Source organism: Dromiciops gliroides, chromosome 2 (assembly GCF_019393635.1).
Source record: "Dromiciops gliroides isolate mDroGli1 chromosome 2, mDroGli1.pri, whole genome shotgun sequence".
In the NCBI taxonomy this organism is placed as follows: Eukaryota; Metazoa; Chordata; class Mammalia; order Microbiotheria; family Microbiotheriidae; genus Dromiciops; species Dromiciops gliroides.
This window is the reverse complement of record NC_057862.1, coordinates 455,129,514-455,144,242: the sequence shown is the minus strand read 5'-3', so window position 1 is coordinate 455,144,242 and position 14,729 is coordinate 455,129,514. Positions and strand designations below refer to the sequence as shown.

General features: G+C 39.7%; 1 protein-coding gene across 1 annotated transcript in view; it reads right to left on the bottom strand.

Annotated features, from left to right (window-relative positions):
* BCAS1 (brain enriched myelin associated protein 1) overlaps positions 1-14,729 on the bottom strand; it is a 117,135-nt gene that overhangs the window by 3,524 nt on the left and 98,882 nt on the right. The window contains exon 12 of the mRNA XM_043980960.1: positions 10,195-10,455. Within this exon, the coding sequence (XP_043836895.1) occupies positions 10,195-10,455 (261 nt within the window). The remainder of the gene's footprint in view (positions 1-10,194; positions 10,456-14,729) is intronic.

Here is a 14,729-nt window from a genome sequence, read left to right as displayed (position 1 = left end):
TACATACATAAGTAGATGGTTGTCATCCCTGATAAAATCCTAGTTCCTTCAGAGCACACTCTTGGCATCACCAGCCCCTAGCACAGTTCCTGGGACAGAGTACTTATTAAGTGCTTATAGACTGGCTAAGCCCACTTCTGATGCTTTCTACCTGTGTGAGTTTGGCTGAACTTCCTCAATTTTCTAATCTATAAAAGGAGGAGGTTATACTGCTCCACCTGCTACTTAGGACTCTATTAACTCTAGATCTCTGATTTGATCATGTCCAAGGTCATATACGGCTTCTGGTCTGATGGTCACTTCTCCTTTCAGGGCCTCAGTTTCCTTAGGCACTGGTCTAGAAAAGTATCTCTTCTGGTACTAAATCCTATGGACCTATTAGAAGGGTTAGGGAGGGGTTGTTTTCCTGCTGATGACAGAATCATCAATGTGTCTGGCCTGGCTTTAGGGAGCTCAAAGCTCAGTTTCTTGCCCCTGGCATTTGGGTGTCACTAGCAATAGCATTTCCCCCTCAGGATGCCTTCTTATGCCTTTGGAAAGTGTGATAAAAGTCTTTTATTTCAGCCTTTCCCTCAATAATTCTCTTGACTTTGGGTAACCAACAAATGTCAGGAATCATCCCTCGTTTTCCACCTCATTATTTCCTCCAACCTCAATTTCCCTATAGGATCTGCCATTGGCAGACTTCTGTTAAAACCATAGCATACATTCCCCTCTGGCTACTGTTGATTTTTTTTTCCTTTCTTTCTTCTTCTTCTTCTTCTTTTTTGCAGGGCAATGAGGGTTAAGTGACTTGCCCAGGGTCACACAGCTAGTAAGTGTCAAGTGTCTGAGGCCAGATTTGAATCAGGTCCTCCTGAATCCAGGGTCGATGCTCTATCCACTGCACCACCTAGCTGCCCCTACTATTGATTTTAAGCAAACCCATCTTTAAAATTAAACCATGTAGACAAAGAAACTCTTCACTCCTCACCCCTTCCCCCAACCCTCAATAACATAAAAAGCTTAGATTCATGGAATGGAAGGAAAGCACTAGTGCAAATTCTAATTTTGCAGATGAGGCAACTGAGACACAGAAGAGAAAAGTGACTTGCCCACAGAAATACAGTGGGTTAATGGCAGAACTGAAACTAGAGTCCAGGACTCCTGTCTGTCAGTCTACGACACAGGCTTGTTTCTTGTCCTTTAGCAAACCTAATTGATTATACCCTGGGCAAGTTAAGGCATTTCCCTCTAAATGTCCTGTGGCTTTCTAATGTTAACTGACTCTAAATCTCATGAACTTTGCAAAAACAAGCCAGTCACTTGAGGTTCACACAAGACATCTGAACACCCCCACATCAATTAAATGACTGCAGGAGATAGATGCTTAGCTGGCTTTCTGAATTTATGAACTTGGTGTTGTGCCCTGTCCCCGGAGAAACAATAGAGAACAACATATGGCATAAAAGGATGAAAGAGAGTCACCAAAGCATCTCCTATTGGTTCAGTCAGAGTAATAATAATTCACATTTAAGGTTTAAAAAGAACTTAATTTATCTGGTAGATAATAGATAAATTATCAGCATCTCCATTTTACAGATGAGGAAACTGAGATTCACGCTGTGGTTACATACTGATGAATGTCAGAACCCAGATTCAAGCTTCCTTACTCCCAATCCAGCAAACTTTCCATTATGCCATTTAGCTTCTCTGAGGTAACCTCAGCTTCTCCCCCTGCAAAGTGGGTATGTTTTTATAAGCCAAACCCAAAACATTGACAGAGAATGGACTTTATTAAAATGAAGGCCCAAGAGGAACAATGTATTTTTTAGTATAACTACCTAGGTGAAGCAAGTAGCCTTCTTTCCCATGAAAAATATTGCCCATTCTTACTCTCTCCTTGAGACCAGGCCAAACTAAGATTTAAAGATTATTCTTTTGAGGAGTAAGGCATTGTTTCCAGAAGGTCCCAATTAAAGCGAACATTACCTGTGTTTAACCATTTGTACATTAGCATCTGTTTGTGGGATTGGCAGATTAGCTAGTTGCCACCCACAAGATAGTGCAGATCACAGGGAATGCAGTGCACAATAATCCAAATCAAGAGATGGGAAAGATCTGTAGTTCAAGACAAAGTTCAGGTGAAATGCAACCATCAGGGTCTCCAAGCACTGAATACCTCATAAGGAATTTACTAAGAAAAAAAAATTGGAGGGGGTGGGGGAAGCATACCTAGAAACAGGCATGCTGAAGAATGGAAACAACAATAAAATTATTATGATGAATATCAGTCCTTTACAAAGTATGAAAAAGTTTCCCTGATTGAATTGGAAGGGGAGTTTACCATTGTCTGGTAGAAGAACAGTCACTTCCCTGGTGGATTTTCAAAAAAACTAAGCTTGCCAGCTCTGAAACATTGGAGGAAAGCAGCAGCTTTGTGGACTGTGACCCACAAAGAAAATTTTTTCTCCTCCTCTCTGCCACCCCACCCTTTTGGCAACACCATCTTGTTGCAATGCTTGTCATCCACTGGGAGCCACAGCATCATGTAGGGAGCAGAGAAATAAAAATCTGAGGCCAAGAATCAGCTTTAAGAAATATGACCTCTGGCAGTAGAGAAGAGAGTCAACTATGGCTTCATGACACAACTAGTCTGGCATATGATATTTGCGCTTAGGACAGAAGCTGACCTTGGGAATCCAGCTGAGCAACCCATGCAATATAGATATGTCTGGAAGGATCATTGTGGGGATACCATGAGAAAGGAAAGAACATTGGAGGAATTTAAGTGGTGCAGTGTATAGAGGGCTAGACCTGGAGTCAAGACCTGAATTCAATTCCTGCCTCAGACACTAACTATGTGATCCCGGGAAAGTCACTTAACCTATGTTTGCCTCGGTGTCGTCATATATAATAAAAGAGATAATAGTACCTACCTTTTGAGGTTGTTGTGAGGAAAAATGAAATATTTGTAAAGTGCTTTGCAAATCTTAAAGTACTATATAAATGCTAGCTATTGAGGCAGCAAGGTCAGAATTATCTGAGATCAAATGTGACTTCAAACATTTACTAGCGATGTGGTCCTGGGTAAGACACTTAACTTCTGACTGCCTCAGTATCCTCAAATGTAAAAATGGGGATGATAATCATAGTACCTATTTTCAGGGTTGTTGTGAAGATCAAATAAGTTAATATTTGTAAAGTGCTTAGCACGGTGCCTGGTAGATTGTAGACACTTAATAGCTTATTCCCTTCCCATTTACACTTCCCAGTACAAGAATTATGAGCTGCTATAGCCACATGGTTTCCATAAGTGTAGGCCTCACTATCAATGCATTATTTGTTACCACTCTTCCTATCAGCCCCATATTTGTGGGAGAGTAGGTTCTCAGGGGGAGGGAGAATATTTTATAGCTACTGTTTGTACTCTGACATCTTAGTAAATATCTTTTTCTTTGAACTAATTGTGTCTAATGACTGGCTGGCTATTAAAGGTAGGTTCAGTGGTTGGGGCTTGTGAGCTATATATGAGTACCACAAAGTACCCTAGAAACTGTAAGAGTATTTACCTCTGTAGGATCAAACCTATGAATGCTGAGTTGGAGAAATAACCCAGAGTGGTCACTAAATATACATGATGCCAATTGATCCTACAATAGCCCTGTGAAATGGGTAATGTAAATATTATCTCCATTTTAGAGATGAAACTCAGAGAGTTTGTGCCCAGGGTCACACAGCAAGTAAATGATGTACTTGGGATTCAAATCCAAGATGAATTTTTCCTACTGTAAAACTTTGCTTAGGTCTGTCAAGACATGTGTAATTTCTGCTCAATGACCAGATAAATGGAGTCTTCAGTACATTCACAATTCTCCCAATCCCCTGTGGTTCTTGCATTGCCCTTTAAGGCGTCTGACAGGATGAATTCAAGAATCACCTAAGTGAAAATATCAGCATCTGTCATTTCAACAGACTTCCAGATCCCTGATATCTCCAGACACTTATCCATTCAAAACATCATGACCTAGACTTCAGAGTCAGGACATGAACATCAGGCACACACCATGTTATTAAGTATAGATGCCTGCAGCTGACATCATTAAGAAACAACAGAGAAGAGTTTAATGAGGGTTTATGTTTACTTGCAAAATTGGGGGGTGGAGTTCGGGGGTCAGGAGCCTGAACAAGAGGAGAGAGAATGCAAATACAACTGAATTGCCCAGGCCTGCTTGTATTATAGCAGGGGTAAAATCACACCTTTGAGGGGATGAGCAACCACAGCTTCCCAAAAGGAAGCATGTTGTTCTGCACAGGGACCTCTCTCCTGGATCATTATCCAAGGATGACATTTCAAGAACAACGTGGCATTCCAGCTGTTTTCCTGGGCTCCAAGGCCAGCTTCTCATTCTTTCTTGCTGGGACCTGAGCAGTTCTATTTGCTTTCCTAACTTGACTTTCCTCAAAGAAAACAACTGCTGCTTGATGAGACACTTGTCGTGCCAAAGGGGGAATATTCTTGGCAAATGGAAAGTTTTCTCCTAGTCTGCCAGGATGGGCCATTAGTGAGAAAATTTGACTGAGCCCTGGCTCCACTACTTACTAGCTGTGTGACAATCCTCAGGTCATTTTCCCTTCCTAAGCTTCAAGGTTTTATTCCTTAGAAAATGAAGGAGTTGGACTACATACATGATCCCTAAAGTCCTTCTCAGTTGTAACATTTTAATGTCATAAGGGCCCTTTCGGCTTTGGCATTCTTTGCTTCATGTTCTAAGACCCCTTGAAGCTTTAACATTCTATAGTGTAAGGTTCTTTCTAGCTCTAATATTCTCTATTTTCAGGTCCCTTCCAGCTCTAATATTCTATGTTCTGAGGTCTCTTCTAGCTCTGATAGTCTATGCTCTGATGTCACTTTCAGGTCTGATATTCTATGTCATAAAGTCCCTTTTACTTCTTTTTTCTTTTTTTCTTTGGTGGGGCAATGAAAGTTAAGTGACTTGCCCAGGGTCACACAGCTAAGTGAGTGTCAAGTGTATGAAGCCAGATTTGAACTCAGGTCTTCCTGAATCCAGGGTGGGTGCTTTATCCACTGCACCACCTAGCTGCCTCCCCCCACCTTCTACTTCTAACATTAAATATAGCCTAAGGGTTCTTCTAGCTCTGACATTTCTATGTTCTAGCATCCTTTCTGTTCTATGAAGTAAGTATCTTTATTCTTTTGCCCTATCCTCTTTCCAGAGATTAGATTATTTTATGTTAGGGTATGGGATCAGAAGTAATCTGTTACCTGAGTCTATTGTTATTTTCTTGGTTTGGGAAAAAATGAGAGACCCCTCAATTCTGGGGTTTCCTGTTAAGATAGCGTAGAAAATTCCATTAGGAAAGGAAGAACACCCATCTCCTGGCTTGGTTACTGTTTTATCAGGATACCAGAGATTGTCCTGTGGCCCAGCCATCTCTAATATCACCAGATTAAATTTCCCACAGTTTTTTTTGGTGATATAGCAGTGATCTCAGTATTAATCCCTCATATTGGCATATAATTTTTTGTTTTCAAAGCATTTTTACATTATTCTAGTTGAGCATTAGGGAAAACCCCTAAGGTAGTCATGGCAGATATCATTGTGCCCATTTTATAGATGAGAAATTTGAGGCACAGGAGAGGTCACATATTTTAAAGTCACATAGTGGCAAAGCTGGAACTAGAATTCAATTCTCTTGCCTCCCTGCTGTGTGCTCTTTCCACTAGAACAGTGGATATCTATATGGAGCAGGTTTTTTTAAAACTTGGAATCTATTAACTTTTTAAAAAAGATTTGATAATTATATATTAGTCAAACTGATTTCCTTTTATTCTATGTATTTTATTTATTGCATTTAAAACCTTAATTTGAGAAGGGGTCCACAGGCTTCACCAGACAAAGGGGTGCAAGACATAAAAAAGGTTAAGAACGCTTGCTATAGAGTAGATAGGGCTATACAGACTAACCACAATGTGATTATAGCTTGGAATTTGATATAATGCTCTTTTCAAGGAGGTTAATAACTGTCCTGACGGTTTAGCACCACACAGTTTAGCCCCTAATTATCTTATTATTTCAAGAGTATCTCCAAGCAGACAATAAATTGTAGAAGGGAGGGTGCTTTTGTATCTTCTATAATTCTCAGTATAGTTCCCACAGTAGATGCTCAAGAAATCGTTGCACACAGTGGCTCCAAGATATATGCATGCATTCATGTTTATATGTGTCTATGTATATTTTAAATAAGGGCTGGGATGAAAAACCTGATACAAACATTCTCATTGGGCCTAATAGGAGGAGTGGTGGTCCAGAAGATTGGCCATGAGGTCTTGCATCATACTCTATTTTGTGTCATATTTATCAGAGAATCCATTATTCATATCTTCCCATTTTATATTATACATTCCTTGGGAGCAGGGACTACGCTGTTCTAAATCTGTGTCCCTAATCATGAACACATTGCCTTGCACATTCCAAGTTTGTGATAATTGAAATTTTTTTTTGTTTTTGCTTGTTTGTTTTTGAGGGGGGGAATGTTGGGTAAATATGATAGTTGTCTTTAAATATTTGCAGGGCTGTCATGTGGAAGAGGAATTGTTCTACTTGGCCCCAATGTTTGAAAATGCAGAAAAGCATCAGATTTAGGCTCCAAGGAAGGAAAACACTTTCTAAAAATTAAAATGATTGAAGTACCTTGGGGAATATTCTCCTTATTGGAGTTTTGCAAGCAAAAGAATGGGTGATCACTTGTTGGGGGACATGGGATAATAGATTTAGAGTTGGAAGGGATATTAGAGGTCATCTGCTCTTACTGCCTCTCTTTTTTTTTTTTTTTTTTTTTTTGGTGAGGCAATTGGGGTTAAATGACTTGCCCAGGGTCACACAGCAAGTAAGTGTTAAGTGTCTGAGGCCACATTTGAACTCAGGTTCTCCTGACTCCAGGGCCAGTGCTCTATCCACTGAGCCACCTAGCGGCCCCCTTACTGCCTCTTAATGAGGAGGAAACTGAAGCCTAGTAGGCAGGTAAAGTAATTAGTCTAAGATCAAAGAGGTTAAATATGTGAAAAGACCAAGATTTAGACTCATCAGGTCTTTATGACTTCATTTGAAATGCTCTTTCCATTGTAATGAACTGCCTCACAACATGTTGAGAAAGAATTCTTGGTCCAGTTTAGGTTGGACCAAATAGCCTGTGATGTCCTTTTCTACTCAGAGATTCTGTAATTCTGTGAAAAATTGACTTGCCTTGATTGAAGGACCAGAGGGAGGTTGTTATAATACCATTTTATGTCTAACTCAGTCCTGTTGCTCAGACTTTTAGAATGTTGTTATGAACTTCCTGCACACTGTGTTCCCTAAGAGCTCAGCATCCTTAACCAATGATTGATGAGAGAATCACAGAATTTCAGTGCTAGAAATCTGTGACTATCACAACTCATGTTCTTTCAAATTTATAAAGCACTTTGCACATAAAATCTCATTTGCTCTTCACAACAATCCTGTAAAGTAAAGCATTTAAAGGTATTGTTCTTCTTTTACAGAGAAGGAAACTGAGGCTCCCAGAGATTAGGTGATTGGCTCATGGTCACAAAGGTAATAAGTGAGAAGAACTGGAATTCAAAAACCAGGACTCTATTGACTCTAATTATAACATTGTTTTCTTTACACTATGTTACCTCTTCGAGGCAGATTCTAACTATGTCATTCTCTCTGTCCCCTGCCTCTCCACCAATTTATAGAGAAGGAATGATGGAGTTCTGAGCAAAGGCCAAGTAGCTTTCTATCTCCCCAAGGTCATGTAATGAGTTAGTGGCCAAGCTCTGATAAGAACCTGGACTATCCAATCCCACAGTCCCAACCAAACACTGAGCAATGAACCCAGCTTATTGTTAACTGAGAACAACATGCCACTGTCTCCCTATGCCTGCTTCCGAACAACACGGCACACAGACACTCTTTGCTGGGTTGGGGCTAGCTCCAGCTAGACTGTGGGTGGCTGCATTTTAAAAATGAAGGCTGTGGAGAGAGAACTGACTGTCCTCATTGTGCTCAGCTGGAGGGGTGGTGGTCCAGGGACCGAGCTGCCAAGCTTCTAGGTTCTCTGGAAGGGAAGGCAATTGAATGGTCTATTTCAGGAGGATAAAGGAATAAAAAAGCCATGGAGGGGCAGTAGATAGTGGGAAGGACTTAGAATCACAGGATAATATTCCAGCTGTGGCATTTACCAACTCTGAGTCCATGTGCAAGTCTTTTAACTTTTCTAAGCCTCAGTTTCCTTATGATGATAAGTATTTATATAACACTTTAAGGTTTGCAAAGTAAATATTTTCACACTGGATCCTAACAATAAGTTGGGGTGGGGGGGTAGGTACTATTATTACCCCCATTTTATAGATGAAGGAAACAGATGCAGAGGTTAAGTGTCTTGCCCAGGATCACACAGGCGTCTGAGGCCAAATTTGAACTGCAGTCTTCCTAACTCCAGGTCCAGCGCCATCTAGCTGCCCATCTATAAAGTGGAGATAATAAATACCTGCCCGAACTCCCTCAAAGGTTAATTGTGAAGCAAGTGCTTTTAAAAAAAAAAAAAGAGAAAAGAAATCCATATAAATGTGACCTAATATTTAGGACGGGATAGATTTTGAAGCCCAGGTTTCCCCCTTCCCCTACATGGGGCCTGAAGTTCTCACTATGAAATCATTCCTTCGGATGAAGGACCAGTGGTATGCTGGAGCCAGCTCAAACTAGTTTGGAGAACCAATTGTTAAATTTTCAGTATGAGCATTTACACCTCAGAAATCACAAATAAGGGCTTGATTTATTGTTTTGTTGATTTTCTAGACGGAAGAACATAATGGAAAAAAATTTAATAATGAATATTAAACTGAAAATTCTGTTGAATATTCCTTGGTGGGGGGGGCAGAAAGCTGATTGTTAAACATTTACCAACCCATCTCAGGTTAAGGCACTATCTCTAAGATGGGGTGACACACTTTTACATTACTGTTCACCAAAATAATAGCTTACATTAGATGATCAGTTCAGAGTAGGAGTTGGTGGGGGATGGAACATAAGCTAGATTAACTATGATTGGAGTGGGAGTGGGAGGCAGTAGTTAGAAGTCGCTGAGATTTGAATAATATCTGCAAATAGTAGAAATCTTTTTAGGGGTCATGATTAGATACAATAGAGACAACCTGACAGTTTTTGGAGGATGTGAGAAGTGTTAGGAGGGGAGAAGAGGGAGTGATTGAGGGGAAGAGTGAAGGTCACTGAATCCCAAACTGAAAAGGGTCACTAGAGAAGGGAGTGAAGGGGACACTAGATGAATGACTGATGAGGTCACTGGATGAGGGAGCCAGGAGCAGAAAAAGATGGGGAGGTTTTCAGAGGGAAGGGATGAGAAAGTCATGGGAGAGGAAAGTGAAGAGAATGCCAGAGGACGGAGCTTGGATGTTACTCCAGAATGGAGTGCATAGGGGACAAAGACCTCAATGCTTACTGCAGCTGACATATAGATAAGTTTCCCTAACCTGGAGCAACTCATCAGCCTAGGAGGTCTTCGGGACTGCTACTACATGATTACTTGGTTTAAATAGTCTGAGGATTGAGAGAAAACATGCTTTCACTGCCCCTAGAAGTTGACTGACAGATTTGGGGGATGGGTTTTGTTTTGTTTTTTTGGTCCAGAATTTTTATTTCTTTTTGTAGGAAATGCCCTCTCCAATGAACATCTCAAGTGTTCTGCAACATAAGGGAGTTGCCTAGGGACCTGAGAAGATAGGGGACTTGGCCAGGGTCATACAGTCATGTGCAAGAGGAAGGAATTAAACCCAAGACTTCCTGCCTCTAAGTCAGTTCATGGCCCAACAGACTCAAGTTCTAGTGGAAAAAAAGACATACTCTTGAATCAGAGAACAGGGATTCAACAAACAAAATCCTCTCCCAAAGCTTCTAATCAACATCTCACAGAAGCTCTTTGCTTGTTTAGGGATGACTGCTTGGATAATGTTTGGCTGCATTTACTACCTGTGTGACTTTGGGCAAGTCACTTTTGGCCTCAGTTTCCTCTTCTGCAAAATTATGGGGTTAGACTAGATGGCTTCTGAAGTCCCTTCTAGCCCTAGATCTATGGTCTTGTGAAGAAATGAACTGAAGCAAAAAGATAGGAAGGAAAAAGAAATACACCTACAAGGCCTTTAAAGAAGCCTCCCAAAGACTGTCGCTTCTCTGGCCTCTTCAGGGGGCTTTCTTTGGAATCCCCTCCATTCTGCATGGGATTCTTCTCGGCCCCTCGGCGATCAGGGGAGTTCACTTGCTCTGTGGCATCCTTTTTGTTTCCTTTCTGCTTGTTCAGATCAGCCGTGGGCTTCTTGTCCTTTGTACCCTCTTTGTTCTGCCCTGCTGGTTCTGGTTCAGGGGGCGTGACAGCCTTTTCTGTGGAGTCTGAGGTCTAAAGCAAACAAAACTTATTTTTACCACCCATTTTAACATGAGAGCAAGTGAAAAAAAACCACAGGCCAATACAGACATCCAAAAACCACCTGTTAGGACATTTTTCTAATTTAATTACCTGCACAGAATCAAAATATGATTATAACTATTCCCATTTTCAACACAGTGTTACTAGATGGCCTTTACTTCCTCTAAAATCGTATGTTGAAGCTGTGATTTCAATCAAGAAGGCAGCATTTAAGGGGAAAGGAGGGAGCACAAAATTGTCATAAGGAAAGCCTACACAGAATTGAAACAGGTGATCAAGATTCCCACATTCCCAGCACTGGCCATCCATTGCATCCTTGCAAACACATGGGCTGAAGCCCCAGCACCTCCCCCAAGAGATGGAGAGCTTTTTAAAAGTCCACAAACTGCTAGATCCCTGTTACTAAAAATCACAGGCAGCTATAAACTGCAGAAGCCCCAGTGCAGAATAGCCTTGGACCCTTGAAATAGAAGACAGTGAAACCCAATAGTTTACCATCAGGTAGGCTGGGGGAAATACAAACCAAGCAAAAGCCATATAGTACTCTTCAAGCTCAGGAAAAGAAGCAGTGGTGGCTCCCTCTGGAGTGCTGATAAGAATCACAACTCACATTTTGAGAAATTTTTAAGGTTCACAAAACCCTTTCCTTATAATAATCTGGTGGGAAAGAGATAAAACTCCAGTTTTGTAGATGAGGAGACTTAGCCATGGTCACAAAACCTGTCAACATCAGAGGCTGGATCTGAACCCTAGATCATTAGAATGTAAGTTCCTTGAGGGCAGGGACTTAAAAAAAAATCTTTAGCATTTAGCACCTCCTTGACTCATAGTAGGTGCTTAATAAATGTTTATTGAATTGCATTGAATCGTCTGACTCTAAATTTAGCATTCTTTCAAGTAGACCAACTGTCCCTAAACTGCCAATCTATTTCCCTAGAAAATATCTGGACTCTGAGGATACATTTTCCCAGGATATTGAAAAAGCTGCAATTTTCAAATATTTTGTAGGATTTGGAGCTGAAAAAAGACCTTCGAGATTAACTGTAATCATCTAGTAGAATACAAACTCCTGGAGGGTGGGACATTTTACCTTGTTGTTGTTAGCACCTAACTTAAGGACTTATATGTAACAGGTGTTTAATGTATATCCATTGAATTGAGTATGGTCTATTTCTCACATTTTACTGAGAAGGAAATTGAGATTATAAAAGGGCAAATGATTTGCCCAACTGCTAAACGTCATTAGACTTTAAGTAGTCCAGCAGATATTAGAACCCAGGTTTGCTGATACCAAATCCCCTCTTTTCAATGTACCACTGATGTCTCTTGGTACCGCAGATGTTATTCTTAACTTCTTAAAGACTTGTAGATTTAAATCCCAGGTTTAATTACCTATAAACTAAAAGTTAACATTGGCAAGTCATCATTTGGAAAGGGGGAAAAAGGTAATTGGACTTTTTTTTTGTTTGGTACTGCCAACTCTCATCTCTTTTTTCCCTCAGCTCTCTCTTTCCTGCCTTCCAAACTAGTTAGTCTAAACGTGTGACTTATTTGGTATATAGGGAGATCTCTCAGTAAAGAAACTCCTTTTGCTAAGGAAGATCTATGCAATTCTTCTGCAACGTATACTGTATTAGAGTTTATTGGGGCACTGAGAGATGAAATGACTGACCCAGGATGGTGATGATGAGGATAGCTAACATTTATATAGCACTCTTAAGTTTGCAAAGCAATTTACCTGTTATCTCATCTAATGCCCCAGGGAGGTAGGTGCTTTTATTATCTGCATTTTACAGATAAGGAAACTGAGGCAAAGAGAGGTTAAATGACATGTTCAGGGTCACATAGCTAGTAAGTATCTGAGACAGGATTTGAACTTAGATCTTCCTGATTCTGGAGGCAGACTGAAGCCCAGGTCTTCCTGGTTCAGAGGCCAACCCTCTAATAACTATGCAGAGCTACTTTTCAAGTTCAGTTTGACTCTAAAAACACAATTTTAAAGCAAGATTACTTAACTTTCAGAAACAAATTGGTTGCATCTTGATTCTTAAGACAAGGCAGAGAATTTCACATTAAATGTACAAGATTAAACTGGTTTGCTGGTCTTGCCTAATACTTTAGCTCAAAATACATTGTAATCATGTTCCACTGTGGTCAATACACCTGAGATGACAACCTCACACAAGCTACTGCTCGCACTGGGCATTCCAGTGTGAATTTGTTTCATTTCATACATTTTTCATGACATCACCAGGCTTCAAAAAATCATCTCAAGGGAAAAGCATTCTCATGTCATTGCTTTGAAAATACCAAGTGATATCATGCCAGAAAAAGTCAAATCACTGGGCAGCTGGTAATGTTTATTCTCTTGCCAGGGAATAGACACTAGGTCATATTCTTTAGCTCAGTCTTAACTCTCAAATACAAGAACCAATGAATGGGAAATCCAGAGGTAATAATAATAATAACAAATAATAGCTAACACATCTATATAGTGTTTATTGTGTGCTTTATAATTATCTCATTTGGTCCTCACAACCACCCTTGGTATTATCCCCATTTTACACATGAGGAAACTGAGGCAAATAGAGGTTAAGTGACTTGCCCAGGGTCACACAGCTAGAACATGGCAGAGGCTAGATTTGAACTCAGGTCTTCCTGACTCCAAGTTCAACATTCTATTCACTGTATCACCAGCTATTTTAAAAAAATTGACCCATGTTTTAATTGACACTAGAAACAATCTTCTGGAAAATGAAGATTGACAACACCCCAGGAAGATGAACAAAGAGGATTTCACATCAACAGCTATTAGAATAAATTGGATCAGAACATCTGACACTATCACTACTACCACCTCTCACATATAACCTGTTGACCTTCTAACTGAAGAAGTACTAAAATTATTAGTGAATCAACATCCACCAAAGGATTCTGGACCCAGATTTTCATTACAAAGATTTTTCTTCCACTAATTGGAGAGATTTTCAATTTTCCATGATAGGATAATTGGATTTTTTTGTATCAAGTAACCTAGAATGAACTGGGAATAGGGTAGAAAATTGGGTAGGGGTTGTAACAAAAGCCACCCTATTTTGGGAAGAAAATAAACTTTCCATATTAAAATGAACCAACTATTCTGGGGAACAATTTGGACCTATGCCAGAAAACTATAAAACTCTGTATACCCTTTGACTCAGCAATACCACTACTAGGTGCATACCCTAATAAAATCAAAGGAAAAAAGGAAAAGGAGCTATGTATACAAAAATATTTATAGCAGCTCTTTTGGTGGGAGCAAAGAATTGGAAACTCAGAGAATGCCCATCAAGTGGGCTATGCATGAATAAGTTACGATATATGAATGTGATGAAATACTGTTGTACCATAAAATATGATGAAGGGGATGGTTTCAGAAAAACCTGAGAAGACTTGTATGAATTGATGTAAAGTAAAGTGAGCAGAACTAGAACAATGTCTAGTAACAGCAATACTATAATAATAATCAGCCGTGAAAAACTTAGCAGCTCTGATCAATACATTGATCCCCAACAATTCCAAAGGACTCATGATGAAAAATGCTATACACTTCCAACGTAAGAGAACAGGTGGATTCTGGGTATAGATTGAAGCACATTTTTCTTTTCATGATTTTTCTTGCTTTTCTCCCCTTCCCTGAAACATGGTTAATATGGAAATGTATTTTTACATGACTTCATATGCATAAAGGATATATTTCTTGCCTTCTCAATGAATAGGGAAGGGAAGGAGGAAGAGAATTTGAAACTGAAAACAAAAATTAAAAAAAATAAAGGAAAAATAAATAAATAAATACATGAAAATGCCTATTTCCTTGTAATCAAGGAAATATAGTAAATTATTTTAGTGGTGAAAATCAACCAACAACATCTAGTTGCCAGTTGTTTTGATAGCCACAAGGATAATATCAGAGGAATATAATATTTTTTAAATTGGCCACATAAAGGACATTCTACCTTTCTTCTTGGAGATGAAAATTGAGTATTCATTAAGTAATTGTCAGCAATTTATCCCAAAGATGATCTTGACAGACTTCTGGTTCTGATAGCTATAACTTTAGGATACTATGATTCAAATTCTATCTTCTTTTCATAGCAAAGCTAAAGAGTCATAGAGTATTATTTTCCTAGGTAAATCATCTTTTGGGTCACTTGCCTCAATGTTTTGAAGATAGTGGGTTTTGTTATAGCACAGTGGAAAGACCA